Raw genomic sequence first — 27,616 nt, 5'->3', positions numbered from 1 at the left:
TCTGCCCTGGGTCCTCCTTCCTGCCCCTCCCCCTCGCTCTTCACCCTTGGACCCTATCCTGGCCTTGCAGCCTCTGCACCCCTCATTTTCTCTGATCCTGGCTCTCTTCTCTCTTCCTTTGTTCCTTTGTATCTGCCACTGTGGGGGACCCTTCAGAGGGCTTTGGGTATCTCAGTCTGGTCGGGGGTGTCTGGCGCTAAAGGAGGCTCTAAGGTTAAGCTGAGAGGTGTGCAGCTCATCTTCTGAGGCATCAGGGTCACCATCCCCAAGGGTCTTAAGCCTGGAGGCTGCTTAACCTTGGAGCTCTTAACTCAAACTTGGCCACATTGTTGTGAGCTCTCGGTGGGGGGGGGGGCCCAGTGGTGGTGATGGCATTCCTCCAAGTTGCTCTTAAAGCACAAATCCCGTGTCCTGTTGGCCTGGGGCTTCTACTCCTGAAACAAGGCCACCCGATCAGATTTCCCTGAAAAGAACTCACCTGCCTCCCTCTTGAGATAAGGCATGCTTTGGGGGCCTGTGGTCCCCAGCTGGTGTCTGACGGGCTGTCTCGTGTTTCCTGTTCTCCCAGATGGAGACCTCACAGACACTGTCAGTGGCCCCCGCTCTACTGCCTCGGACCCGGCCAGCAGCAAGGCTTCCACCAAGAGTCCCACCCAGCGCCACAACCCCTTCAATGAGGACCAGGCAGAGACCGTGTCCTCCTCCGACACCACCCCTGTGCACACCGCCTCTCAGGAGAAGGGGGAGCCCCATACCCCGGACTTGCCAGACACCTGCACAGAGCTCGAGGTCATCAGGTCAGTGGGGAGGGGCCTCGAGAAGCTGGGTGAGTGTCCTGGTGTCCATCCTGTCCACTCCTAGCATCACTTTTTAGTGCACGCAGAGTAGGACCTTCTCCCCCCCGGAGGGCATTTGGACATCTTCCCAGAGACTAGGTACCTCACCCCTGCTCAGTAGTTCTTTGATCAAGAGGAAACAGAGGGCCCGAGTCTGGAAGATGGGTGACACAGGCATCAACATGGCCGGCCTCTGGGGCCGTGCCCAGACTGCTGGGGCATTTGTCTGGTCCATCCAGAAAGCACCTTCAGCCTGGACTTCGTTCCAAGGGAGTTCTTGGACATTAGAGCACAATTTCTGAGATTCGTACTAATTCTAGTTCAGCATGGCTCGCTGCAAGAAGAGCATCTTCATCGTACTGCTGGGGACGTAACAGGGAAGGAGGAGGTGGGTGGCAGGTTGGGAAACTCTTGGCCCAGAGCCTCCTCGGCTCCCTGACCTCCCTGGCTCCTGCTCTGGAGTCTCTCCACCCTGAATAAGAAGATGTGCACGTCAGACCTCCCAGAGGCTTGCCGGCCCAGGGTGGGGGAATTGCTCCCCAGTGACTGGAGCCAGGAGTCCAGCTCCCACAGGCTGGTTGGAGTCCAGAGCAGCTTGAGTGGTTCAGACCCAGGGTTGCTTAGCCAGGCCCACTTCAGCCAACTCGAACCAAGGAGTTTGAGCTCAGAAGGCTTTGATTCTTTTGAATTATCCTAATGACCCTGCACGGCAAGGAGGGTCAGCTCAGGGTCGGCTGCCCACATCCTAGGGGGAGGCTGAGTAGAGGGGGCCACTGCTCTGACCAGCCATGGCCTGTTTTTGTTCCCTAGAGCACAGCTAGCCCAGTGGTACCATCAGCTAGAACTCACAGGACCCGCTCAGGGCTTCCTCTGGCCGCTGCCGTCTGTGCCTCCCTCGTGCTGGCCCTGCCTCTGCCGGCAGTGGGAAGTACTTGGGGCCTGAGCTGCTGTCGGCCCCGGCCTCCCGCCTAGTGCTGCCTGGGACCGCTGAAGCTCTGGCTGTGCTCTCAGAGGTCCCTCGCCCAGGATCACCTCTTTTGAAAGACATTGTTTTTTAAATGATTTTTTTTTTTTTTTTTTTTTGGCTGCGTTGGGTCTTTGTTGCTGTGTGCGGGCTTTCTCTAGTTGCGGCGAGCGGGGGCTGCTCTTCGTTGCGGTGCACCGGCTTCTCATTACGGTGGCTTCTCTTGTTGTGGAGCACGGGCTCTAGGCCCATGGGCTTCAGTAGTTGCAGCACACGGGCTCAGTAGTTGTGGCTCGTGGGCTTAGTTGCTCCGCAGCATGTGGGATCTTCCCAGACCAGGGCTCGAACCCATGTCGCCTGCACTGGCAGGCGGATTCTTAAACACTGAGCCACCAAGGAAGTCCCAGATCACCTCTTTGGACCCAACCCATCTCGTTGCCCTCAGTACTGGGGTGCTCAGATTCAAACCTCTCCCCATCACTACCATCTAGGGTCACCAAGAAGAAGAAAACTGGCAAGAAGAAGAAGCCCAGATCGGATGAGGAAGCAAGTCCACTCCACCCGGCCTCTACCCAGCACACGTGTGCCAGGCGGGGCAGTGGTGACACCCTCGTCAGCAGCCCAGGCCCCGGGCGGGTCTCCCCAGACAAGACCCTCGCCTCCGCCGGGGAGGAGACAGAGGGGCCCGGCAGCACAGCCGAGGGCAGCGAGCGCTCAGAGCCCGGCCAGGTGGGCCTGCTTATCCCCGAGATGAAGGACACCTCCATGGAGTGCTTGGGGCAGCCCCTGAGTAAGGTCATTGATCAGCTCCACGGGCAGCTGGACCCCAGCACCTGGTGCTCCCACGTCGAGCCCCCCAACCAGTCCTTTCGGACTGGCTCTCCCGGGGACGCCCCGGAGAGGCCGCCATTTTGCGACTTTAGTGAGGGGCTTCCAGCCCCAATGGACTTCTACCGCTTTACCGTCGAGAGTCCAAGTACTGTTGCATCAGGTGGCGGCCACCATGACCCTGCAGGGCCTGGCCAACCGCTGCATGTTCCTGGTAGCCCTGCGGCTGCTGGCCAAGAAGAAGAGGGAGGAGGACGAGGGCCGGGACAGGCGCCTCGGCCCCTAGAGGACACCCCGGGGGAGACGCAGGAGCCAGAGGCCCAGGAGCTGGAGACCCGGTTGCCCCTGGTCGGTGAGGGACCTGTGCCTGAGCAGGAGCCTGGGACCCAGGAAACTCTTTGCCAACTCAAGCGAGACCAGCCCAGCCCTTGTCTGAGCAGCGCCGAGGACTCTGGGGTGGATGAGGGGCAGGGGAGCCCTTCGGAGATGAGCCACTCGGCAGAGTTCAGGTGAGCCAGTCTGTCTATGCCGCTTGCCTGAGACGCCCCTGTCGTCGATCAGGGCACGTTGGGCATCTGCCCTCCAAGTACACCAAGCACGACTCCCGGAAGACCTAGCCTGGGCTGGGAGGTAGGAGGGGGGTGCGGTCCTCCCCTCCCTCACTTTGGCTCCTGGTGGGGGGCGGAGCCGCTGCCAACATGAGACCTCGGGGTGCCTGCCTCGGCCCCGTGCATGTGTGTCGCCCATGTGCACCGGTGCGGCCCCTCGCGGCCCTGCCTGGCCTGACACCGCGCCCTCCTGCGCTCACCCCTCCCACAGGGTAGACAACAATCACTTACTCCTGCTCATGATCCACGTGTTCCGAGAAAACGAAGAGCAGCTCTTCAGAGTAAGTCCCGGGATCTCAAGAAGGAGCGAGAGCCCGCGCAGCAAGGGCGAGGCCGGATGGGCCGCCACTTCCGCTCCGAAGGGGAAGCGGGCTGTCTGGGGCAGCGCGGGGCCCCAGTGCCTGACCCCTGTGCTTCGGCCCCTCAGATGATCCGGATGAGCACGGGGCACATGGAGGGCAACCTGCAGCTGCTGTACGTGCTGCTCACAGACTGCTATGTCTACCTGCTCCGGAAAGGTGCCTGCCGCCCCCAGGCTAGGCCAGGGCAGCTGCCGAGGGCGTGGAGGATGAGGCTGACGGCTGCCCTCGTTTCCTTCCCCCCGCCCCCCGCCCTGAGTGTCATTGATCAGCACAGAGTGCTGAAGAGCACAGAGTGCTGGCCGGCATGTGGTGATGAAACAGGTTGGCAGCAGTCCCAGCTGCCCCAGCACATGAGCCTGGGGCCCCCCTCCATGAGCACCCCATGTCGTTCTCCTACCTCGCCACTTCAGATCGCAGGGCAAGGACGGGTCCTCATGGAGAAAAGGTCTTAGAAAATGGGGCAGGGGGAGGACAGAGAGGCCACTGGGGGTAATAGACATTGGGGTCTCCTCTCTCAGGGGCCACAGAGAAGCCATACCTGGTGGAAGAGGCTGTTTCTTACAATGAACTTGACTATGTGTCGGTGAGTACAGGCTCCGTGGCTGGTGTGTGCCGTAGGGCAGGGCTCCTCGGGCCGCCCCGCCTCAGACCTGCAGAGCGAGGCTGACCCCTGCCTCAGCCCCAGGGGTGGGTGCCAGCTCTTATCTCTGAGCAGCTTCTCTACCTGAGCCGGGGATAAGAAGCAGGCTTGAGGGTACCTCTTCCTCCGCTGTGCATCTGACCATCCCTCCCCACCTTGTGGTGACCTCAGAGTGCGCTGCCTCCCTCCCCAGCCCGCCCTCAACCTGGCCCCGGCTGCCCCTTCTGGCAGCTGCGGCCAAGCCCCGTGTGCATGTGAGGGTGTGGTTTCTGGCAGGTGGGCCTCGACCAGCAGACGGTGAAGCTGGTGTGCACCAACCGCAGGAAGCAGTTTCTGCTGGACACGGCGGACGTGGCCCTGGCCGAGTGAGTGACACGCCCCCTTCTGCAGGCCTGGCGAATCGGCATCTGCCACTGGCCTGGCCACGCCCTTGGGGCTGGAGGGTGGCAAGTGGGGTGCGAAGGGCAGAGAAGCAGGGAGGTGATGGGCACACTGACCGACGGGTGCCCTCAGACCCTGAGTGGCCCACAGAGAGGAAGGGGGCCGGCAGGAGTGATCCCCACAGCAGAGAAAGCGCAAGCCCGGCTGCGGGGCCTTGGGGCCACACGTGCCCCCTGTGCTTCCATACGGAAACTGTCCTGAGATCAGGTCTTTGTACAAGTCTTGCTGCTTCCCTTGAGGTCACAACCCAAGACCCCTCGGCCGCTGGGAAGGGTTAGGCCTTTCCCGGCCGCAGTTTGATGATCATGGACTGCTGCCACGTCACTGCCCCACCCGCCACCCGGAGCTGTGGTCCCAGCCAGGTCCTCCCCGCAAGATCCTGTGACCCCTTCGGGCCGGAAGTCCCCAGGACTGTGCCATGTCCCTTTGAGGGGTGCGGGCCTCAGGCCTCTGACAGCAAACCCCACTCCGCATACAGGTTCTTCTTGGCTTCTTTGAAGTCAGCCATGATCAAGGGCTGTCGGGAACCACCCTACCCCAGCGTCCTGACTGATGCCACCATGGAGAAGCTGGCACTGGCCAAATTTGTGGCCCAGGAATCTAAGTGTGAGGTAAGCACCTGGGGAGGAGGGGGTGTCGTCCCCGAGATGACAGCCCTGGTATTAGGGTCAAGAGGTGCAAATAGGTGCAAATAACTGTCTTCAGCGTTTCTCCATCACCCACCTGGGAGGGGCTCTCCCTCCCGGCCTGTCCCCCTCCCCACTTGGGGTGTGTCCTGACCCCGCCAGCCAGCGGCCACTCCCGCTTCTGGCCCAGACCTCACCGCTCTGTCCCCTGCCCCCTCCCCAGGCGACCACTGTTTCTGTGTGCTTCTACGGGCTCGTGCACTGGCAGGACCCCCAGGATGAGTCCCTGGGCCGCATCCCCTGCCACTGCTCACCCCCTGAGGGTGCCGTCACCAAAGAAGGCATGCTGCATTACAAGGCGGGCACCTCCTACCTGGGCAAGGAACACTGGAAGACGTGCTTCGTGGTGCTCAGGTGGGAGCCCCCGCAGCTCTGGCCCGGAGGTTGGGATGGGGGACAGCGCCCTCCCCGTCAAGGGCTTTGGAGCAGATATCCCCTGGGATCCCAGATCTTCTCTGTAGAGCCAGCCACCTGGGGCCCAGGGAAGCCCAGAAGTCCCCAGGTGAAGACCGGGGCTGTCCCCAGGGCTGGGGGCACGCGCTCCCTGCTGTGCCTCTGCAGTTCTTCCTCCACCCTCCCTGCCGTAGAAGGCAGGCCCCGGGCTCCTTGGCCTCTGGGGTTCAGGCCCCAGCTTGTGGGGGTCCCTGGGATCTGTTCCACCTGGCCCCCAGTTCCTGGGACAGGCCTCACCCCTGCCACGTTGTGCCCCTGCAGCAACGGGATCCTCTACCAGTATCCCGACCGCACTGATGTCACCCCCCTGCTCTCAGTGAACATGGGGTGAGTGTCCTGGGCAGTGGGAGGGGCCGGGCAGGTGTCGGGGCCTGTGTCGCTGCCTGAAGGTCAAGGCTCCGGCTGGGCCTGAGCCTCAGGGCTCCCGTCCTCCCTGGCTTGAACTGGCTCTCCCTCCTGTCAGTTGAGCACCCCCCCTCGGCCCCACCCCCATTTAGTGCCCTGGGGTCCGCTGAGCTCTGGGTGAACAGGGAGAGGGTGGGGAAGCAAGAGGAGCTTCCTGCCTGGAAAGGATCCCAGCAGGTAGGGGAGGCGTCCCCCGATCTGATAGGGGAGGCGGTCCTTTCCCTGGGAAGCGCTTGACCTGATGGGGAGGATGGACACACACACACACACACACACACACACGCACACACGCACGCATGCGTGCGCTTGGAGGAAACATCCGGCCCGTAAGGGGACCAGCAATGAATGTGCACTGATTCCGAGAGGGCGGGAGCCAGGAGCTGATTCTCAGCCCTCACCTGGGCCTGCTCAGGCATCTAGACGAACCTTGGTGATTGTGCATAAAAGGTGTTACACAGAAAAGGGGCGGGGCTGCCCAGCAGCTTTGCGCCTCTCCTTCGAGCCGGAGGGCTCTGGCCCACCTTCTGGTGTCCTCCAGCCCTCGGGACTCCGGGGCAGGCCAACCCCAGGGGCTCCGCCCGCGCCCCTCGCCCCCCTGCCCCCTTGCTCCCTTGCTCCCGTTTCACCCTCCACCTCTGGCCCAGGGGGGAGCAGTGCGGTGGCTGTCGGAGATCCAGCACCACGGACCGGCCCCACGCCTTCCAGGTCATCCTCGCCGACCGGCCCTGCCTGGAGCTGAGCGCCGGCAGCGAGGCTGAGATGGCTGACTGGATGCAGCACCTCTGCCAGGCCGTGTCCAAAGGGGTGAGGGCCTCCTGCCCCACCGCTCACCACCTCCCAACCCCACCCCGGGTCCCCAGGGTCCCTTCCCCAAGCCCATGCGAGTCATGCAGCGGCCTCTGAGGACCAAGATGGGACTTCCAGGGGCCAGCCCAGGAGTGAACCCTGGAGGTTAGGGCCGCCTGTGGCCTGACATTCCCACCATCACCCCTGTCGGCCCCTGTACTCCTGGCCTCTGGAGGGAGGGGCAGAGGGGCTGGCAGGCCCCTGACGCGGGGAGTCCTGGTGCAGACCAGCCCTGGAGAGCTCCAGCTTGCCTCTCCCCTCCGCTCTGCTGGTGCCTTCAGGTCATCCCCCAGGGGGTAACTCCCAGCCCCTGCATCCCCTGCTGCCTGGTGATCACGGATGACCGCCTCTTCACGTGCCACGAGGACTGCCAGACCAGCTTCTTCCGCTCCCTGGGCACTGCCCAGCTGGCCGACATCAGCACCGTCTCCACTGAACCGGGCAAGGAGTACTGTGTCTTGGTGAGTCGGGTGGGGGGCGATGGAGGCAGGCCCTAACGAAGGAGTGCTGTGTCTGCTCACCTGGGGCCCCCGCTCTCCCCAGGAGTTTTCCCAGGACAGCCAGCAGCCCCTCCCACCCTGGGTCATTTACCTGAGCTGCACATCTGAACTGGACCGATTCCTGTCTGCACTGAACTCCGGGTGGAAAACCATCTACCAGGTACCCGGCTGCCCAGGCCCCTGCGGAGTGGAGCCGTTCCCTAGGGAAAGGAGCCCCTGCACGGCACAGACCGAGGCAGGAGTTGGGGGCCTGGGGCAGCACCATACTAGGAGCTCTGGGGTGGACATGAACGTGTAAAACCAAAGGGGCAAGACCCTGCCTCCCAGTGAGTGTGAAGCTAAAGCTAAGCATAGAGCCCAGGAAACGCCATTCCTGACCTTCTCAGTTACCCTGAAAAAGCCGGCATTAAGTGCCTACGGTGGGGCTAGAGCTGTGCCCGGATGATGGGGGCATGGAGCGCAGCACCAGGCTGAGAGGGCCTCATCGAATGCCTGCACAGATCGCAGTCTGAGCGCGTGCTGGGCTGCCCCGCGGAAGCTCCGGACCAGCCCTGGGCGGAGTTCCACGGCCCGCCTCCCGGCCCCACCCCCAGCCCCCTCCTCCGAGAACCGGGGCCTTCCCTGGAAGGAGGCGGCTCAGGGAGCCGCACCCCGTCGGCCTGAGCCCCTCCTTGAGGAGCCCGAGATCTCAGCAGCGTGGATGTAGTTTCAGGGCAAGGTTACACCCGGTGCGGGGGAACCCCACGTCCCCTCGGCTCCCTGGGGGCTCTCGGTGCAGCCCTCAGGTTCCCTGCACGCCCCACCCAGGTGGACCTCCCCCGTAAGGCCATCCAGGAAGCCTCCAACAAGAAGAAGTTCGAGGACGCCCTGAGCCTCATCCACAGCGCCTGGCAGCGGAGCGACAGCCTGTGCCGGGGCAGAGCCTCGAGGGACCCCTGGTGCTGAGGCAGAGCTGGCGGGCGTCCTGGAGGGGCCGGAGAGGGAGGCGGGCGAGCGGCTGCTGGGGCCAGGCTCCCGCCCTCGTTCCCGGGCAGCAGAACCACCGAGTGGGGCTTGAGACAAGGTCTCCCTCCCAGGGACCCAGAACGGGTGCCCAGCACCCTGGGCCTCCTGCCCGGCAGGTGGCAACTGGGAAGTGCTGGGGGCAGAGGGTCCGAGCCCTATGGGCTCTGCAGATGCACGGCCCCCTTCCCCGGGGCCACCGCCTCACTCCACGAGGGGAGCAGGACTCAGAGGGCAGGAGCCCCTCTTCCTCCCCTGGGTCAGGGGCCCGGGCAGAGGCTTAGGCCGCCCTGGGGGCTCTGAGTGCCCGGCCATCCCTGTTCATGTTTGAACATTCACCCGGCTGGGAGGGAAGCTGGAACACCGCGGTCTCAGTGCATGTCTTCTCCTCACTAGCTCCATCCCCAAGCACACTTCTCCCTGCCTTCCAGGGCCCGGGGGGTTGCAGGGGGCCGGGATGGCCCTCCCTGGCTACCAGGAGGCCCTGCATGTCCACGGCCCCCTACCTCCCCTCCTCCAAACCTGGCAGTGCCTGTAGGACCCAGGGATCAGGCCATCTCCTTTTTGCCAGGAGCAAAGGGGAGGGAGGAGGGCTTGGAGAGGAGCAAAGCCCACCAGCCTGTGTCCCCTGCCTGGCTGGAGCCAGGTCCTTCCCAAGAGGGCCCTCTGGGGGAAGGGGTCAGGTGGCCTGGGTTTTGTTTTTTAAAATAAAATAGACATGTTATATTGCCAAGACTCGTCACTGGCCCTTTTTGACCAGGGTGGAGGTGAGGGATCTCCGGCACCTCCTCTCAGGCCACTCGGCCCTTTGTTCCTCGTTCATTCCACAAATGCTCTTCCGTCAGATGCTCTGTGCCCACACTGGGATCCAGATCACTGGCCGCTGCCCCCCAGCACTCACTGAGTGGAGGAGTTCGGGCCCTGGGAGCTTCTTGGCCGGACCTTTGCCCTCCTTCCTGTTTCCTGCAGTGGCCAGGGGAGGGCAGCCACCAGCTCGGGTCCCAGGCCGTGGCTACACTGCCAGGGCAGGGCACTCCTGCCTGCCCTGCCTCCCCCAGCTCTGGGGGCTGAATGCCGGCCACTCGGGATCAACCCGGGAGAATCCAGGCTGTCCCCAAGACCTCTTGTTGAGCTGCTACCCCGGGGCTGGCCGGAGGGTGCCCAGCCTGCCAGGCCTAGGAGGAGCTCTGCAGCCCTCAAGCCCCTCAGCACTGCGGCCTCCAGGGCCTCACAGCTGGGAGGAAAGGGGTGGCCACCTGGAAGAAGCAGGTGTGGAGGCCACAAAGGTGGGGTTCTGGGCAGGGCGGCCCTGCCTCTGGTTCTGATTGGGACTCGGGTGACGCAGGGTGGCCCTGGCAGGAGAGAGGTACCATGGGGCCGAGGCCGAGGTGGGCAAGGTGGTGCCGGCCCCCGACCTGAGCAGCCTGGCACCTGACAGTAATGCCCGGGGCTGGGAGGTCCCTCTTCACCAGGCACAAAGGTCCATTCCCATGCCTGGGCCTCTGCTCCAGAGAACCACAGCCCAGGAGCAGCTCCCACCAAGAGGAGGGGCAGGACTAGGGGGCAAGTCCTTACCAGGTGAGCGACCAAAGCTGCAAGGTCACTCCTTGAGACACAGTGGCCCTTATTTTTCCATCTCCTACCCACCCAGGGCCCCCAGGCAGGGGGGGATGTGGGCCGCCTATTACAGAGTGAAGCACTGTGCTAGGCGTTCTTCACACATCTGTGATCCTCCGAAGAACCTCTGCAGTGGGTATCCATATCCCCATCTTACAGATGGAGAGACCGAAGCTCAAAGAAAGGAACTGACTTGCCCAGGGCATACATAATAGCCGCTCCTGGGATCCCAGATCAGTTCCACACGACTCCGGAGCCCTCTGCTCTCACTGGCAGTGGGACCACAGACCGTGGGAGCCAGACTGGAAGACTGAGGCCGGGAAAGGGGACGGCACACAGTGGCAGGGGGGCGGGGCGGGGGGGGGCGTTGCTGAGCTGCTGAGAGGAGCCTCCCAAGCAGCTGCCTCTTGCCCAGGGCCCTGAGCTACAGCAGGACTGGGCAAGCCCGAGGGAGGGCAGCTGCGCCAGCGCTTTGCCCAGGGCCGGAGGGAAGGCTGGGCACCAGCGCTTTGCCCGGGGCCAGAGGGGAGGCTGGAGGACCCGAGGGTCGGGAGGAGGTGTCTTGGCTCATTGGCACTTTCTGCCCCACCCCCCCACCCCCACTCCCCCGTGTCTCCCTTGGGGCCCAAGTGACCTTTCCCCCAGATCCCAGGGTCCAGGCCCTCCCCGGCAGGGAGGTGTGGGGGACGTAGGAAGCTGGGATTGGTCCAGAGCCGGCGGGGGCGTGTCCCAGGCTCCCAGGAAGGAGCAGAGTAGGTGGACTCCTGAGATAAGAGCAGGCCGCCTGGCAGCAGCCGGCCTCTCTGACCCGGACCTCTGCCCTCCAGACATGGCCCCAGGCTCCCTCGATCCCCAGCCCTGTGGCCCTGTGGGAGTGAAGACAGCCTAAGCACCGCCACCCCAGGGCCCGTGCCCATGCCTCTGACACGGGCACAGCCGGCCCCTGGCCCGGAGGCCAAGGAGACGGTGGCTCCAGCTGTGGACCTGGTGCTGGGCGCCTCGGCCTGTTGCCTGGCCTGTGTCTTCACCAACCCCCTGGAGGTGGTGAAGACGCGGCTGCAGCTGCAGGGGGAGCTGCAGGCCCGGGGCACCTATCCTCGGCACTACCGGGGCTTTGTGGCCTCCGTCGTCGCTGTGGCCCGTGCAGATGGGCTGTGCGGCCTGCAGAAGGGGCTGGCTGCCGGCCTCCTCTACCAGGGCCTCATGAATGGCGTCCGCTTCTACTGCTACAGCCTGGCATGCCAGGCCGGGCTCGCCCAGCAGCCGGGTGGCACCGTGGTCGCGGGCGCTGTGGCAGGGGCACTGGGAGCCTTCGTGGGGAGCCCTGCTTACCTGGTGAGTGCCTTGTCTCCATCTGCTCCCACCCTGGGACCCAGCTCCCATGGGGGCTCTGCAGCCTCCTGGGCTGGCCTCCGTGGAGCAGATGGGGTGGGGCTGCTCCCCGGGACATCCCTGCCCAGGCCTGGAATCTGCCCCTTGGTCCAGGGCACCAGGGCCTCGCCCTGAACCTTGCTCCCCTGGGGCCCCCGCCCCACTGGTCCTGAGCCGGGGGAGGGGGCAGAGGGTGGCAGGAGGTGTGCTAGCTCAGGGCCACATGGTCACTTGTCTTCCTGCATGCCCTGTGCAAGTTAAGCATAAAGCTTCCATCGAGAGAGGGCCCCACATCCTAGCCTGGATGCTACAGTCATCATCTCTCTTGGTCCCCAGAGCAGCCTTCCAAGGGTGAGCAGACAGGCGGAGAGAAGGTTAAGTCACTTGTCCCAGGTCACAACCAGATGCAGACCCAAGCCGACTCCAACCCTATTCCACACACACACACACCCAAGGCTGCGGGTGTGGGCTCAGGGAGGTCTGGGTGTCAGGGCCTGGGGAGGGGTGCCCTCAACACGCACAGCTCGTCCAGGGTCTTCTAAGGTTCCAGCCCCAGGCCCTGTGTCACCCCTGCTCTCACAGGTCAAAACGCAGCTGCAGGCTCAGACGGTGGCCGCGATGGCTGTGGGACACCAGCACCCTCACCAGGTGGGGACCGTCACTCCCCGGGGCTTCCCCGGCTGGGTGGGCTGGATGGGCCCCTGGGCGGGCAGGGGCCGCCCAGTGACCCTGTGCCCTCTCCCTGCAGAACGTCCTGGATGCCTTGGGGACCATCTGGCGGCAGCGGGGCCTGGCGGGGCTGTGGCAGGGTGTGGGTGGGGCCGTGCCACGGGTCATGGTGGGCTCGGCTGCTCAGCTGGCCACCTTCGCCTCCGCCAAGGCCTGGGTGCAGGAGCAACAGGTAAGGAGCGGGGGACACCCGCGCCCCTTATCGCGCCTCCACATCTCCAGCTGGACCCCACGCAGGGAAGCCCAGGGGGTGGTGACAGGCCCCTTAAGAAAGCCGAGGGCCCTGACTCTGCCCTCAGGGCTGTGATTCCGGCCCTCGGGTCCAGCAAGAGTGGAGAGTCCGCAGTGAACCCTCCAGCTGTAAAGGAGCTCAGGGCGGCGGGGGGCGGGGGGGGAGTGGCCGGAGGGGCCTCATCTGCCCCCCTTTCCCTAGCTCTTCCAGCCCCCGGGCGCTGAGAGGATGGGGTGGGTGCCACGTGGGGGAGGGGGGAGGGCACTACAGGGCTCAGCAGCCTGTATGTCCCCACAGTGGCTCCCAGAGGACAGCTGGCTGGTGGCCCTGGCCGGGGGCATGATCAGCAGCGTAGCTGTGGTCACAGTCATGACCCCCTTCGACGTGGTCAGCACGCGGCTGTACAATCAGCCTGTGGACGGAGCGGGCAGGGTGAGCAGGGGACAGAGTGGGGGAGGGCGTGGGAGCTGGACAGCATCCCCCAACACACACACACACACACACACACACACACAGCCAGAGACACGGAGAAGTGTGCCCCACACACACACACACATTAATTCGGCTTGTTTGCTGAACACCTATGTCCCAGGCACGTACTAAGCATTTTCACACCTGGATCCTATTCTGTCCTCACAACAACTTTCGTTCTCCTGATGAGAAGACTGAGGCTCAGAGAGATCAAGTGACTTGCCTGAGGTCACGCAGCCGGTAGGTGGGGGAGCCTGAACTGGAATCGAGGCCTGACCCCCCAGCCTCACAGGTGCACAGGGGCCGTCACGTACACTGGTGCAAGGTGTGCCGAACACAGAGGTGCCCTCCACGGGCTGAGTTAGCGGTGAAATCCACCCGCGTGCCACTAACCAAGCTGAGCGCCTGGCCTGGGGCTGTGGCTGCCTGGAGGAAGAGGCCCTTTTTTAACTTTCACAGCCCGAAGGGTTACTGTTATGTGATTTGCCGAGCTTGGGGGAGTGCCCTTTCTGATGTGCCACAGAAGCCCATACACAGACACACCCCATTGTGCCAGCCAGGGCCCCACGACACCTGTAGTGATGTCTGGCCTGTGTCTGTCCCCAGGGCCGGCTGTATGGCGGCCTCGCCGACTGCCTGGTGAAGATCTGGCGGCAGGAGGGCCCCCTGGCGCTCTACAAGGGTCTGGGCCCCACCTACCTGCGCCTGGGTCCCCACACCATCCTCAGCATGCTCTTCTGGGATGAGCTCCGGAAACTGGCCGGGCGGGCCCAGCACCAGGGCAGCTAGGCGGCGTCCTTCACCCTGACACAGCCGTGCCCTTGGCAGGAAGCGACGGCCCGCTCCACCTGGGAATGGCCGTCCAGGAGCCCGCCCAGGCCCAGGCCCTGCCGCAGGTTCGGGGAGAGTGTAGACAGCTGTGGTCAACCCAGCCCCGTGGCCCACCCAGGGCCAACAGATCCGCCTTGAATCACCACCCACTCTGTTCTCCAGAAAGTTTCTCTTCCCTCTCTGTCCTGGGTAACCTTATCCCATTGTTATAATAACTCCTTCAGGGTGTGAACGTTACCGCGAGCTGGGCCACTTACGTGCGCCAGATCGCTTAGTCCTCACACAGTAGGAGACGGTGAAATGCTCCGTTACTGGTTCGGAAGCGGGGGCTCAGAAAGGTGAAGTGCTTTGACCACAGCCACACAGCTTTGAAGGGGTAGAGAACCCAGCTCTGCCCAGCCCAGACCTGTGTCCTTGGCAAGAGCCAGGACCGTGGGTGCTGGGGTGCCCCTGAGGGATCACTGTACACGTGGGGAGGCCCTGGGGAGCACCGTGAGGCCGTAATGTCAGCGTCTGTGCTAGACTGCCAGGGCCGCCGTCATAGAGGACCTCAGACCAAGCGGCTTAAACAACAGAACGTTACTTTCTCATAATTCTGGAGGCCAGATGTCTGATCAAGGTGTCGGCAGGGTTGGTTTCCTCTGAGGCCTCTCTTCTTGGCTTGCAGATGGCCGTCTTCTCCATGTCCCCACACGGTCTTCCCTCTGTGTGTCTGTGTCCTAGTCCCTTCTTATAAGGACACCAGTCATATTGGATTAGGATCCACCCTTAATGACCGCATATTAACTTACTCATCAATACTTCCTTTGAGAATTGCTTTCTTTAGGACTCCAAAGAGTCACGTTCTGAGGTTAGAACTTCAATAGATGAATCTGGGGAGGGGGAGGGGACACAATTCAGCGCATCAACTGAGGGCTTTTACTGAGGGTCCCCTAGGTGCCCAGCACTGTGGACATTGGCACAGATTCTCACGACAGTCCTGGAAGGTAGCGCTTGATGGTGCCCGTTGTTCAGGTGAGCAGACTCAGGTCCCGGGAAAGGAAGTGACCTGCCCAAGGTAGTAGAGCTGGGCGGCCTCCTCCCAGGCTCTCTCCCCACGCTGCAGCCACCCTCCCACCATGGGCGTGTTCCTAAGGCCTGCACCGACCTTTGTGCTACAGAAGTGGATGCTGAGTCCCTGAAGGGGCAGGACTGGCGGAGAGGTCAAGCATCCTGAACTACCTTCCCTGCCACACCCCATGTCTGCAAAGCGCTGCTCCCCAGGGGCAGCCCTACTGCACACTCCAAACCAATAAAGTTTTCTATTTTGTCTACTTCAACGACTCCCCTCTGCTGGCAGCCTCAGTCTCCCGACCCCCGAACCCACACCCTTGGCTCGCTCTCCTCGGTCTGAGAAAGGAGGATCCAAAAGAACTGGGGCGAGCCAGCCCCGCCCCGTAGGCCAAGTGAGGCCTGCCACCTAGTGGACACGGGGAGGATCGTCAAGGCGGGCTGCCCTACGGCGCAGGAGGGGAGGGCCCAGAGCTGGATCCCAGCCCCGGGCTGTGGCGGGAGCGACGCCCCCTCCCAGACCTTGGGCTGAGAGAGCAGAGCCTGACCTCAGGCTGTGGGGAGATCGAAGCCCCCCTTCCAGACCTTGGGCTGAGGGCGGGACCCAGGCTGGGGGAGGGCAGAAGAGGCGAGGCCTGGGGCTTCAGGAAGGGATGGGTGGCAAGGCCCAGGGGTGGGTTGGTCTCTGTCCTGAGAAAAGCAGGACAGAGACCAGCCCACCCAGAGATGCCCCCCACCCCATGCTGCCCAAATGGGGAGACCCTGGGCAGCGGTCTTAACCCAGCAGCCCAAAGGTTTAAGGCCCTGGTTCTCCTCCCCTCCCCTTCCCTCCCTTCCCCTCGCCTGGGCTTTTGACCCCTCCCAGCCCCTCCCCTCGCCTCCACCACCTTTGCCCGGTGGTGGTGACGTTGCGGTGTCTCTGGCGCAGACCAGGCCGGAGGCTGGGGCTGGATCCTGGCGGCCATGTTCTCCCTGCTGTCCCTCCCCTCCTGGCTCCCCAGCCTCCCCTCCCTTGAGTGGGGCTCCGGCCTCCTCGACGCCCTCCTGCAAGGTGAGCCCCTCCCCCATCCCCCTCAGCCCCACCCCCTCCGGGGCACCAGCCCGGCGCAAGACGAACCCCACCCACGTGCGTCTCCCACCGCCCCCTCCTCTAACCCTACCAAGCTGCCTACCCTCCCTACTAACCCCGTCAGGCCTCGTCGGGGCCTGCGGAGTCTCCGTCCTGAACAACCTCCTGAAGGTCTACTTCTTCGTAGGCTGTACCAAGTGAGTGCCCGCCTCCCCGGCCCCCTCCCAGGCCCCTGGAGCCCACACTGCATGCGACTCTGGCCTCCTCCGAGGGCAGGACTGGGAGGGAGAGACCACCCGTCCTTAACCCCCAGGGTGTGGCTGGGGGCACCGGTACCCCCTCCAGGGACGAGGCTGGTGGTTCTGCCCCTCTGCCCGTGCCCCCTCTACCTCCACAGTGACCCGGAGCGGCGGCTTGAAAAGGAACGGCTGCGGGCCCAGTGGGCCTCGCTGGAGACCGTGCACCTGGCAGGGCTGGCCCTGATCCTGACCGTCGTGCAGGTCCGGGTGGCCGCCCTTGTGGTGCTCGAGTTCTCCCTCCGGGCTGTCTCCATGCTGCTTTCCCTGGACAAGGTAAGACCACAGGCAGGTGGTGGGTGAGGACTGCCCGGCCCTGGGCCCTAGTTTTCACCCCCAAATACAGGAAACTGGGCCCGGTTGTCATCGCCAAAGCCAAGTCTCCACTCAGAGTGGACACCACCCCAGTCCAAGAAGATAACACAGCAGCTCCCGGATGTCGAGAGCTTCCCGTGAGCCAGGCACGGTGCTAGATGCTTTGAGTGCATCGTCTCATCCTCAGAACCACAAGGGATAAAAGTCTGCTGTGATTCCGATCTCCCACATGGGAAACTAAGGCTCAGAGATGCTACGTGGCTTATCTGTGGCCAACAACCAGCAAGAAGTAGAGTCGGGCTTTGAACCCAGGCCTCGAAGGCTTTGAGCCACCACCCTTCAGCAAGCAGATAGGTCCCAAGTAATAATCACGATTGAAATTAAGCTGAAAGAAATGATTCCAGTAGGGCTTGACCTGAAGGCAATATTCCCTCTTCGGGAACGGCCTCCCACAGAGTGGACCACCTGTACCTTGACACCCTCTGGGTCCCCGCGCGGTGAGGAGTGGGCTGAGCGCACACAATCGTGGCCCCTCTCTGCCCCCTCCCCCTCCCAGGGCGCCCGGGGCACCGAGAGGCTGCAGCTGTACCTACTGTGCCAGTACTCGCTGGGCTGCGGGCTGACCTGCAGCCTGAGCTTCCTGCAGGAGGGCGCCCCGCACCGCACGCTGAACCTGCTGCTGGGCCTGGGGCTGGCCGCGCTGCTCCGCTCGGGCACCCGGCGCCTCCGCCGCCACGTCTGCCAGCTCTACGAGCTGCACAGTAGCCAGCGCTACTGTGGGATCTGCCTGGGCCTGCTGGCTGGCGCTTGCAGCCTCCCCCGGCTGCTGGGCCGCGCCCTGGCCGTGACCTTTGCAGTGGGCAACCTGGCAGCCGTGACCCTCCTCAACCGGGACTTCCTGACCACTTCGGAGGCTGTGCGTTTCTGGATGCCGCTCACCATCTGCTACGCCCTGCTGGTCATCTACATGCAGGGTGAGGGTCGCGGGCGGCAGTTCATTCACTCGACACTCACATCCCACCGTCTGACCCAGGCCCAGCGCTGTGCTAGGCCCTGGGGAGGCCGACGGCACTCAGACCCTGCCCCTGCCATCCCAGAGCACCCAGCCTGCTAGCAGGGGCCACACAGTGGGGCAACTCAGATAAGGGTGCAGCGTGCAGGGGGAGCCTGGAGACACGGTACTTGAATTGGGCCTTGAAGGATAAGCAGGAGCCCCTGGGAGAGATGAGGGAGCAAAGGAAATCCTGGCAGAGGGAACCATAAATGCCAAAGCCCAGAAGTGAGACAAGGCATGAAAACGGAGTGCTGTCACGGAGGCAAGTGGAGCAGATGAGGCTGGCTGGGTTCACAGGGGCCTGATGGAGAGCTGTCATCATCCTGGCAAGGCAGTGTGATGAGAAGCCATTGCAGGGGTTTTTTTAATTTTTTTTATTTTATTTTTTTATTTTTTACTGTTTTGCGGTACACGGGCCTCTCACTGTTGTGGCCTCTCCCGTTGCGGAGCACAGGCTCCAGACGCGCAGGCTCAGCGGCCATGGCTCGCGGGCCCAGCCGCTCCGCAGCATGGGGGATCTTCCCGGACCAGGGCACGAACCCGTGTCCCCTGCATCGGCAGGCGGACTCTCAACCACTGCGCCACCAGTGAAGCCCCATTGCAGGGTTTTAAGCAGGGGAAAGTGACCTGATCAGATCTGGGCTCTAGGAGGAGCCACCTGGCTGCAGGGTAGGGATGGGATGGAAGAGTCAGGACAAGGAAGGGCAGTCAGGCAGGCAGAACAGCAGGTACAAAGGCCCTGTGGTGGGAAGGAATCTAGCATGCTTGGTGAAAACTTGGATCGCTGGGGCTAGAGAGCAAGGGGGACCAAGTCAGAGATGAGATGAGGTCGGAGAGGGGACTCCGGTCACATGGGGCAGGACCTCCCAAGGTGAGGAGTTTGGAGTTTACTCCAAATGCAGTGGGAAGTCCTGGGAGGATTGTAAGCAGGGGAATGATTTCACCTCGTTAGTGTGTTGGGAAGACTACCGGCTGCTGAGTACACGCTGAGTTGTAGGGTCAAGATCAGAAGACGGGAGCCCAGTGAGGAGCCTGCTGTGAGAGATGAAGGGCGCTGGGACCCAGATCTACTTGGTAGAAAGAGCTCATAGGGCTTCCTGATGGAACGGACGAGGGAGTGCAGGAAAGAGGAGTCAGGACACCTCCTGTCCTGACTGCAGGGGGAGACTGGGGGTGGGCAGTGAGGCCTGGGAGGAAGAAGCACCCCTGTAGTTGCTGGGAGTGGGTGTGGGGTGAGAAGGAAGGGAGCGGGGCTGCCTGGCGAGGGGAAGGCACGCGCTGAGGAGAGCGGCGGCGGGAGCTGGGGGGTCCAGGCAAGCGACTCGGCGGGACCTCAGGGCAGGCAGACAGGCGGACGGTGACAGGGACCGTGTCTCTGCAGAGGAGCGGCAGCAGCATCCCGGCCTGCAGAGCCAGGTCCAGACGGTGCTGGTACGCATGTGCGGCCTCTTTCTGCTGCTGCTGACCGTGGGCCGCTGGCTGGACCTCGTGGGCATCTTCACCTCCCTGCTGGGCGAGTTCTGGTGCCTGCTGGACACCCGCACCCTGTTTGATCTTTGCCAGATACAGGTGGGCACCCCCTCCCTGAACGTGCCCCAGACACTGAAGCCTCACTCCAGACAGCCCTGGGAGCCTCGACAGGTTTTCAGAAGAGCCGGGTGACCTCCGTTGGGGTGGGGGTCGGAGGCGGCTGAAATCCCCTCTCCTACCTGGGGTTAACTTTTGACCCCTCGGTAGCCAGGGTCACTAGGAACGGGGCGGGCGCCCCCCACCCTATCCAGTGCCCCAGAAGACCCCGAACGGGAGGAAGGTCCTGAAAATCGGGAGGTTGAGGCCCCCCTGTGGGGTGGGGGAACTGAGTGGCACCCTCCATCCCTTCCTCCCTGCCTGCCCGCAGGATTTTCCATCCCAGAGGCCTTCCGTGTCAGCTCCAAGCCAGCCCCGGCCCTCGGCACCTGCCCGGCCGCAGGGGACGGCCCCCTCTTGACTTACCTCAGCAAGGACCCGGAGTCTCTCAGAGCCCCCCGGGCTCACCTGGAAGCCTTGACCCCAGGATACTGCCTGGCGGCAGGACGGCAGGGCTGCCCCCCACCTGGAGCACTGGGGGCCCCCGGGAGGGAGGAGAGGATTTGGGGCTGGGCCCCTCAGAGGGTGGGGATGCATGGAGGCTGCTGGGTTAACCCTCTTTTTCTCAGGGTGGGCAATGGGTACAGCCCCTCAGCCCTGCCTTCCCGGAGCGTTGGGGGGTGGGGAGAGATTGTATCCTCAGAATGGCTTCCTCCTTTACCAACCTCCCTTGCCCTGTCCACAGACAGTAAAGGTGATTCTCTCAGATTTGTCTCAGAATCATGAACGCACAGAGAGGTGAAGAGGCTTTCCTAAGGCCACAGAGCTCTCTGACTGAGACAGGCTCCTGGGATATGGGCCAGCTGGGTCCCTGGGGTTCAGGAATTTACTATTGTTGTGGCTGAGGACATGACAGGGATGCAGTGGCATGGATGGGCACGTGGTCTGGGACTCATCTGCTTCTTGGGTGGATGATGACCGCATCCTGTCCCATCCTAGGCTAAGAAACAACTGGAGGGAGTATGATGCCTAGGCCTCTATTGGTGCCCTTTGTCCCCAGCCTCTGACCCTGACACGAGGATCCTTCCCGTCTCAGCCCTGTTCAGCCTTGTATCCCCTGCAGGGCCCAGCTCATGAAGGCCACAGAGTATATGGAAAAAGGTTGGGTACCAGCTCCCCTGCTTACCTGCTGTGTGGCCTTGGGTAGGCCACTGCCCCTCTCTGAGCCTGTCAGAAGAACAACTACCATGTGTTGGGCACTGCGCTGAGCATTTTTATTATCTCATTTCATTTTAACATCAGCCCCAAGAGGCAGGTACTCTTATCCCTTTTTAAAGTCAGAAACCGAGGCTCAGAGAGACTAAGTAACTTGCTCAAGGACACACAGCTAGTTAGCGGCAAGACAGGATTTGAATCAGGTAGCCTGACCCGCAGAGTTCAAGTGCTGTGCGTGTTCCCTGCTCCCCACTTCTTGTTGAAGAATTGGGGCCAGGGAAACTAACAGAGGTGGGTGTAAAAAATATGGCAGGTCCATTCCTGGTAGGTTCTGGAATGTTGTTCCCACCACCTTCTGTCCAGGTTAGCCTGAGGCTCTACCCACACCCATGTTCTCCTGGCCCAGGCACCCAGCCCACGAGGTAGTTTGTGTCCATGGGGATTGAGGGCCCCAACTCAGAGGCCCTTTCCCAGGAGGGACCCCATACAGCAAAGGAGACTGCCAGCCAGGGGACTTCCAAAGGGGTTGTGAGGGTCAGGTTGTCTGGGAGAGGCAGGGGAGGCACCAGGGAGGAGGTGGGACCTGGAGAAGGTTCTTTGAGGATTCCAGGCTCGAATGGGTCCCACTTCTCAGCAAAGCCCACCGTGGTCACCCGAAGTCTACTGCTTTGGAGCAGACAGAGTCTGGCCTAAGATTCCACTCCCCACCCTGGGTGCACCTGAGATACAGGGACAGGCTGGCCCCAAGGCCGGACGGGGCGGTTTCAGCTCATTCCTCCAGGAATGGCCACCAACAGACAGTTCGAGCCCAACTTCTGATCCCCTGCTCTCCATCCCACCCCCAGGAGGGGCCTTTCAGCCCCAGAGTAACTGAGGTGGGGGACGTGCCTGTGGATGCCCCTCCCCCAATACAGAACCCAGCTCCCCTCTGCCTGGGAGTGTGCTTGGTTCCCTCTGGGCAGGAAACTTGCCCCAGTCTAGGAGGAAATGGCTCAGTTAGGTGAGCACAAGGCCAGCCCCTTGCCAGAGCCAGACTGGACACCGGGTTCCAACTCGGGCCTGATGTTTTTGCTGGAAGGTTCCCTGGCCTCCCAGCCCCCCACACAGCCCGGGACCCGGTGGGGACAGGGCTGGGAGGAGATTGGACTTGGCAGTCCTTTCCTTTTTATGGGCACAGGGACTGTTTTCCAAACAAAAATTGGGCCACGTGGGCTGGAATAGTATTCTTTTCTTATCTATTAAATTATTTTTGTGAAAAATCTGACAAGGGTATAAAAATTAGATCACTCTAGTGAGCCCTACCAAACAAAGAGAACTAGGCCTGAAGTCCAGAGGGTAGAGGAGATCGAAGAGGTACGGTCTGCAACAGGGCCATGAAGCTGAACTTGTTCTGCCACGGACCATGAGATCCCAATCCTGGGCCCGAAACCACATCCTTCTGAAGAGGTGGGAAACCCGAGCCCCAGTCCCTGCTGAGAGGGAACGGTACCTCTGGAGCACCTGGGGTTGGGGTGAGCCTTCCTCCTCCCTCCTGAGCCCCCGCACCTGTGGGTTTTCTGAGCTATGGCATTGTCCCTCTTGATGTCCTGCATTCCTTCCCCTATTACTGAACATCTGCATGGGGCGAGGCTCTGGGGCAAACACTGAGGATGAGCAAGATGCCCAAGTAGCAACTGGTGCTGGGAAAAAAAAAAAAAAAGTTGGGCCTGGGGACAGAGTGACGGGGGTGAAGGAGGGTGTATTTGTCATCTACAGCTATGTAGCAAATGGCCCTGAAACAGCAGCGTAAAGCAACAGACACTTATCGTCTCGCTTTTTCTGGGGGTTGGGAATCCAGGTGCAGCTTGGCTGGGTCTTCTGGCTCAGAGTCTCACAGGCCACATCAAGGTGTCACCTAAGGCTGTGGTGTCATCCTAAGGCTCGACTGGAGCAGAATCCACTTCCGGTCTCACTCACGTTGCTGTCGGCAGGATTCAGTCTATCACGGGCTAGTGGACCGAGGGGCTCAGTTCCTCTCTGGCTATTGGCCAGGGTCTCCCTCAGTTCCTTGCCACGTGGGCCTCTCCATAGGGCAGCCCACGACATGGCAGCCAGCTTCCCTCTGTGATGCAAGTCAGGGAGACAGACAGAAGATGAGCAGGACAGAAGTCACTGTCTTTGTAACCCCGTGTTAAAAGCGACATCCCACTCTTCTGCTCTATTCTGTTGGTTAGAAGCAAGTCGCTGGGTCTAGCCCACCCTTTAGAGAAAGGGATTACACAAGGGCATGGCAGAGGGTGGGGGTTCTCAGGGGGCCGTTTTAGAAGCTGCCTTCCACAGAAGGCTTCTTTGAGGAGACCTGAATGGACTGCAGGAGCAGGCCAAGCGGAAAGCTGAGGGAAGAACACCCCAGGCTGAGAGAACGGCACGGGTAAAGGCCCTGAGGTGGGAACAAGCTGGGAGAATCCAGGAACAGCAGGAAATTTAGCATGGCTGGAGCCTCACAGAGAGGATGGAGTGGCGGGAATGAGGTCACAGAGGTGGGCAGGGACCAGATGGCTCAGGGCCACAGCCAGCATTAGGAATTTATTCCCCTGTGACGGGCAGCTAGTGGAGGGTTTGCACATGGAGGTGACATAATCTGACTTTTACGTTTTTATTTTATTTTATTTTTTTTATTTTTTTTTTGCGGTTCGCAGGCCTCTCACTGTTGTGGCCTCTCCCGTTGCGGAGCACAGGCTCCGGACGCGCAGGGTCAGCGGCCATGGCTCACGGGCCCAGCCGCTCCGCGGCATGTGGGATCTTCCCGGACGGGGGCACGAACCCGTGTCCCCTGCATCGGCAGGCGAACTCTCAACCACTGCGCCACCAGGGAAGCCCTGACTTTTACGTTTTTAAAGGATTCCTCTCCTTGCTGTTTTTAGAATAGACAGTGTAGGAACAGTAAACCAGTTTGAAGGCATTTAAAACAACCCAGATGAGAGCACGGGGGCTTGGACCAGGGTGGTGGCCGTGGGGGTGGCCAGGATGGTTGGATTCTGAACATGTTTTGAGAGATTGATAAGATTTCCTGGTCAATTAGATGTGGGCTTGAGAGGAAGAGAGGAATCCTGGGAACTCTTTGATTTGGGACCTGAGCAACTGGGTGAATGAGATGAGGGCCTCCAGGGTCAGAGCAGGGTTACCTCAAGCAGGTGTGGTCAGCATCAGTGGAGGGTCCAGGTGTTGTGAAGGGTGTGATGTGGTCTGGGGTTCAGAGAGACCTCGCTGACAAAGAGCTGCAGAAACCAATCCTGAAGGTTGAGGGGGAGTTCCCAGGACATGGGGTGGTGGTGAAGCCCAGGCAGGTCTCAAGGCTCCTGAGTGGCCTGAGGGATGGAGGAGGGGTCGGGTCAGTGTGGCTGGAGCCCAGGAGGCAACGGGCACAGTGGTGGGAGATGCTGTCACGGAAGTGGGCTGGGGCCAGATCGCCAGGACAGGGGAGGGGTTTCGCGTTTTCCCTAAGAGCAGCGGGAGCCGCAGAAGGGGTGTCGGGGCGTGTGATGATCACGTGCTGCTTTAGCGAGATGGCCTGGCCGGCTTGGAGAGTGGATTGCAAGGAGTAAGAGCAGGGCGAGTCCAATTTTAAGGGTCTCCTTTAGGGACTTCCCTGGCGGTCCAATGGTTAGGACTCCACACTTCCAAGGCAGGGGGCGCAGGTTTGATCACTGGTCAGGGAACTAAGACCCCACATGCCGCATGGTGCGGCCGAAAAAAAAAAAGAAAGGGTCCCTTTTAGAAAAAAGCATACAAAATTCATATGAAAGTGAATATTGATTGAGAATGGGAAAGAAAAGCAGGACGAGCTGCTGGAACCCTGGAGATCTGGGTCCTTCTTCTGACATCTCTGTGGGCAGTTTGCCAGGAACACTTAGAGAGAAATGTTTCCTGAGTGTAACCTGGCTGCCCCTCCCTCCTACAACACTTCATTACTTCCAGAGACCCCCAGTCCTCACAGGGGCCGTGCAAGTGAGAGGCCTGGGCATAAGTTTCATTAACTTCACAGTAAGCCCACCTCTGCGGAAGAGAGAAGCGGGGAGGCCGGCGAGGGGCCCTGGCAGGGTCTAGGCCACATTACACTTCAGCAAGGAGGCGTCTCAGGGATGGGGGTCCTCACTGCCAGAGAGCAGTGAGGTGTTGGATAGATGCTGGTGGAGGCTCGCAGTGAAGCGGGAGCTCAAGGAGGGGCCTGGGGTCGGTGGGGGAACGGGGCTCTGCCCCCTGGCAAGCAGCCGAGGGCTTGGGGCAGGCTCAGGGACCCTCCCAAGTGCGTGATGCCAGGACTTCCCTTCCTCTGTCCACAGAAGGGGCTCTGACCTTCAAGGCCTGGGTCAAGGACGGGCCTTTCCGGCCCACTGAGACTCACGCCCCACCATGGCCACCCCACACGTCCCGCCCCTCATCGTGAAGGCTGTGCGGGTGTGCTTAGTTGGGGGCGGGCTGTGGGAACCAGGGGGTCCAGCCAGAGCCAGCTCAGGACACTGGACCGGGAGGGGATTAAGAGCCAGACGTTGTTGTCACGGCCAGGTCTAGAGGCTGGGCCCTGCCTGGCCCAAGTGGACACAGGCTTGGGGGCCTGAGAGTGGGGAACTCCATGTGGCTATAACTGTGGCTTGGTTACTCCCTACTTGGTTTTTGAACATTTCCCTACACGCTTGGCCTGTTTAGTAAAAGGGCTTGGAGCTAGACTACATGGGCTTGAAAGAAGCTTCCTAACGGAGATGACCCTGAGCAAGTTACTCTCTCTGTGCCTCAGTTTCCCCACTTGTTGAGAGGACTGAACAGGATGATGGACGTAGGGCACTTAGACCGGAGCCTGACTGTGGCCTCTAGGGCCCTCCACATCGCCCCCTCCCCACAAGGGACTGCAACTCAGTCTCGGCCAAGCCCTTCTGGTGTGAAGGGTCAGTGAACACGCTGAGTAAGAGGGACTGGGAAGGAGGCACCGGCTCAGGCGGCAGAAGCAGGAACGGATCTCAGCGAAGCAAGAGAATGAAGAGGTCTCCCGCCTCCCCGTTTTGTCCACCAGACTGCTCCCCGGGTAGAGGAAGAAGAAGCATGTTTGCATTTTATTTGCAAAGAGCTGCGTGAGGAATTGTAAGCCTGAGCTCCGTATTTTTCTTGTATTATTTTCCCCCAGCCTTCAGGACGACCTTGTAAGGAGTTGATTGTTCTTTTCTCTATCTTCCCAGAGAACACTCAAGGTTCAGAGAAATTAAGTGACTTGCCCAAGGTCACAGAGCTAATAAGTGGGGGAGCCAACATCCAAATTCAAGTGAGTCTGACTCCAAAACCCAGGCATCTTAACGGCTCACTACCCTTTACTACTTCTCATATGATTTGCATATGCAGCTCCTTAAGACCCCCTACTCTTACTCCTGCATTTCATCAGAATTACTGAGACCCTACTATGTGCCAAGCACTGTGCTGGGTGCTGGAGACATGGAGAATAATAAGACACAGCCCTGCTCCCCGTTTGGTGGGTAAAGCATATTGGTTCAACCCAGCAGCCTTGAAATGAATCCATAGGATTGACATGAGTCCTGACACCTGGAGTAATCAGAGCAGGCTTCTCAACAGTGGTGACAGTGGTGCAGAGTTTGGAGGAAGAGATGATCCAGACCCATGGAGTCTCACCAATATTCCTCATGACTTTGCTTTAAGCCACAGAAATAGTTTTAACTGGTTGAAGAAAAATGAAGAAAAAAGAGAATGCATTGGCTCCAGAGATCCAGAGGTAGGACTTCAAGCATGGCTGGATCCAGCAGCCTAAGTGATGTAATCAGTTATCTCCTTTTTTTAAAAAGTAAATTTATTTATTTTATTTATTTATTTTTGGCTGCATTGGGGCTTCATTGCTGTACGCAGGCTTTCTCTAGTTGCAGCGAGAGGAGGCTACTCTTCGTTGCGGTGTGTGGACTTCTCATTGCAGTGGCTTCTCTCATTGCAGAGCACGGGCTCTAGGCGTGCGGGCTTCAGTAATTGTGGCACGCAGGCTCAGTAGTTGTGGCTCGCAGGCTCTACAGCGCAGGCTCAGCTGTTGCGGCGCACAGGCTTAGTTGCTCCGCAGCATGTGGGATCTTCCCGAACCAGGGCTTGAATCCGTGTCCTCTGTATTGGCAGGCGGATTCTTAACCACTGCACCACCAGGGAAGCCCATTATAGATTTGGGTCTCCTTCTCTATCATCTTTGCCCTGCTGTCGTCTGTCTTGGTCCAAGTGTTGGCATAAATGGTGCCAAGCTTGCATCCTGTCACCCTGGAAAAATACTGCCTCTTTCTACATAGTTCCAGCCAGGCACTGAGAGTGGGAGTGAGCTTTCCCAAAGAGAAATTGGGTGCTGTTACCAGAATCCAAGAAAGTGACACTAACTGACAGGAACCACGATGTCCCTTCGATTCTCCAGCAGAACCAAGTCTTCCTTCCCTTCAGCACTTTTGTCCATCTCACTATAATATCCCAAAACCTTTGTCCTCTATATGATGGGAAGAGGAAAGCAACTCACCTGAACACCTACTAAGCGCCAGGAAAATTCATCCACATTCATTCCAACAAATCCTCGCAAAGCCACAGGGAGGTTCTGCTATCCCAGGTTCACGAGAGGAAACTGAGGCTCAGAGAGAAGTGACTTGCCCAAGGTAACAGGCTGGCATGTGACAGAGCTGCAGTCACTCACAGATACTGCTGTTACTCATATCTGTGCTTGCCCCCCTCCCCCTGCAACCTGCCCCTGCTACAGTTTGTGGGAGCCCCCACTTCCCTGCACTGCTGCACCCCTGCCCAGCCCCTAGCACAGTAGGTGCTCAGGAAACAAGTGCTGAACTGACCCGACTTCAAGCAGGCAGAGGGGACGATGGAGGGAGGGAGAGGAGCAGAACCAGGACAGGGAGGCCCAGGGGGGTTTCTGAGGCTGTTTGCCAAGCAGTAGACCCCAACCCGGGTGTATGATTTCAGCTTCACACGTGGGCACCCCTAGGCTAGGACTGACGCTTCTGCTCCGACCTGGCCCAGGTGGAGCCTGTCCAGGGGAAAGGCAATTGGACCAATGGATGCTTCCCCACCTTGGGGTCACTGGCTCCCTGGGAGCTGCAGCTCAGGGAGCCTCAGAGGAAAAATCACAGAGGGGAGGACACCTCCATGCCACTCTCCCCAGGCTTGTCACTTTTCTTGGATCTAACTGCAGAGCAAAGGGACCCTGTGAGCAGAGAGCT

The 27,616-nt window shown here is 60.9% G+C and overlaps 3 protein-coding genes across 6 annotated transcripts in view; all 3 read left to right on the top strand.

The window, feature by feature from the left end:
* PLEKHM2 (pleckstrin homology and RUN domain containing M2) overlaps positions 1–9,304 on the top strand; it is a 38,009-nt gene extending 28,705 nt beyond the window's left edge. For all 3 annotated transcript variants that reach the window (XM_030877649.2, XM_060310775.1, XM_060310773.2), the window contains 13 exons: positions 569–797; positions 2,292–3,137; positions 3,448–3,517; positions 3,664–3,754; positions 4,117–4,181; positions 4,515–4,603; positions 5,158–5,290; positions 5,529–5,719; positions 6,080–6,145; positions 6,868–7,027; positions 7,351–7,530; positions 7,613–7,729; positions 8,377–9,304. In XM_030877649.2, coding sequence (XP_030733509.1) covers positions 569–797; positions 2,292–3,137; positions 3,448–3,517; positions 3,664–3,754; positions 4,117–4,181; positions 4,515–4,603; positions 5,158–5,290; positions 5,529–5,719; positions 6,080–6,145; positions 6,868–7,027; positions 7,351–7,530; positions 7,613–7,729; positions 8,377–8,514 — 2,375 coding nt within the window. In that variant the 3' untranslated portion in view covers positions 8,515–9,304. The remainder of the gene's footprint in view (positions 1–568; positions 798–2,291; positions 3,138–3,447; positions 3,518–3,663; positions 3,755–4,116; positions 4,182–4,514; positions 4,604–5,157; positions 5,291–5,528; positions 5,720–6,079; positions 6,146–6,867; positions 7,028–7,350; positions 7,531–7,612; positions 7,730–8,376) is intronic.
* Positions 9,305–10,557: 1,253 nt separating this feature from the next.
* Positions 10,558–15,137, top strand: SLC25A34 (solute carrier family 25 member 34). The gene is made up of 5 exons (XM_030877616.2): positions 10,558–11,523; positions 12,142–12,207; positions 12,308–12,460; positions 12,818–12,952; positions 13,598–15,137. Exons 1-5 carry the CDS (start codon positions 11,104–11,106, stop codon positions 13,778–13,780), a joined length of 957 nt encoding a protein of 318 aa, XP_030733476.1. The 5' UTR covers positions 10,558–11,103; the 3' UTR covers positions 13,781–15,137.
* A 153-nt stretch (positions 15,138–15,290) lies between these two features.
* TMEM82 (transmembrane protein 82) lies at positions 15,291–19,902 on the top strand. 2 transcript variants are annotated; one of them, XM_030877637.2, is made up of 6 exons: positions 15,695–15,923; positions 16,066–16,138; positions 16,339–16,513; positions 17,109–17,526; positions 18,988–19,175; positions 19,504–19,902. In XM_030877637.2, the coding sequence occupies exons 1-6, from the start codon at positions 15,836–15,838 to the stop codon at positions 19,591–19,593; spliced, it is 1,032 nt and encodes a 343-aa protein (XP_030733497.2). In that variant the 5' UTR covers positions 15,695–15,835; the 3' UTR covers positions 19,594–19,902. The 2 variants fall into 2 exon arrangements, with proteins under 2 accessions (XP_060166765.1, XP_030733497.2); XM_060310782.1 differs by having other exon boundaries at positions 15,291–16,138.
* Positions 19,903–27,616: the final 7,714 nt, after the last annotated feature.

The sequence above is a fragment of the Globicephala melas genome, chromosome 1, assembly GCF_963455315.2.
Source record: "Globicephala melas chromosome 1, mGloMel1.2, whole genome shotgun sequence".
Taxonomy (NCBI): domain Eukaryota; kingdom Metazoa; phylum Chordata; class Mammalia; order Artiodactyla; family Delphinidae; genus Globicephala; species Globicephala melas.
This window is presented reverse-complemented; position numbering and strand designations above follow the sequence as displayed.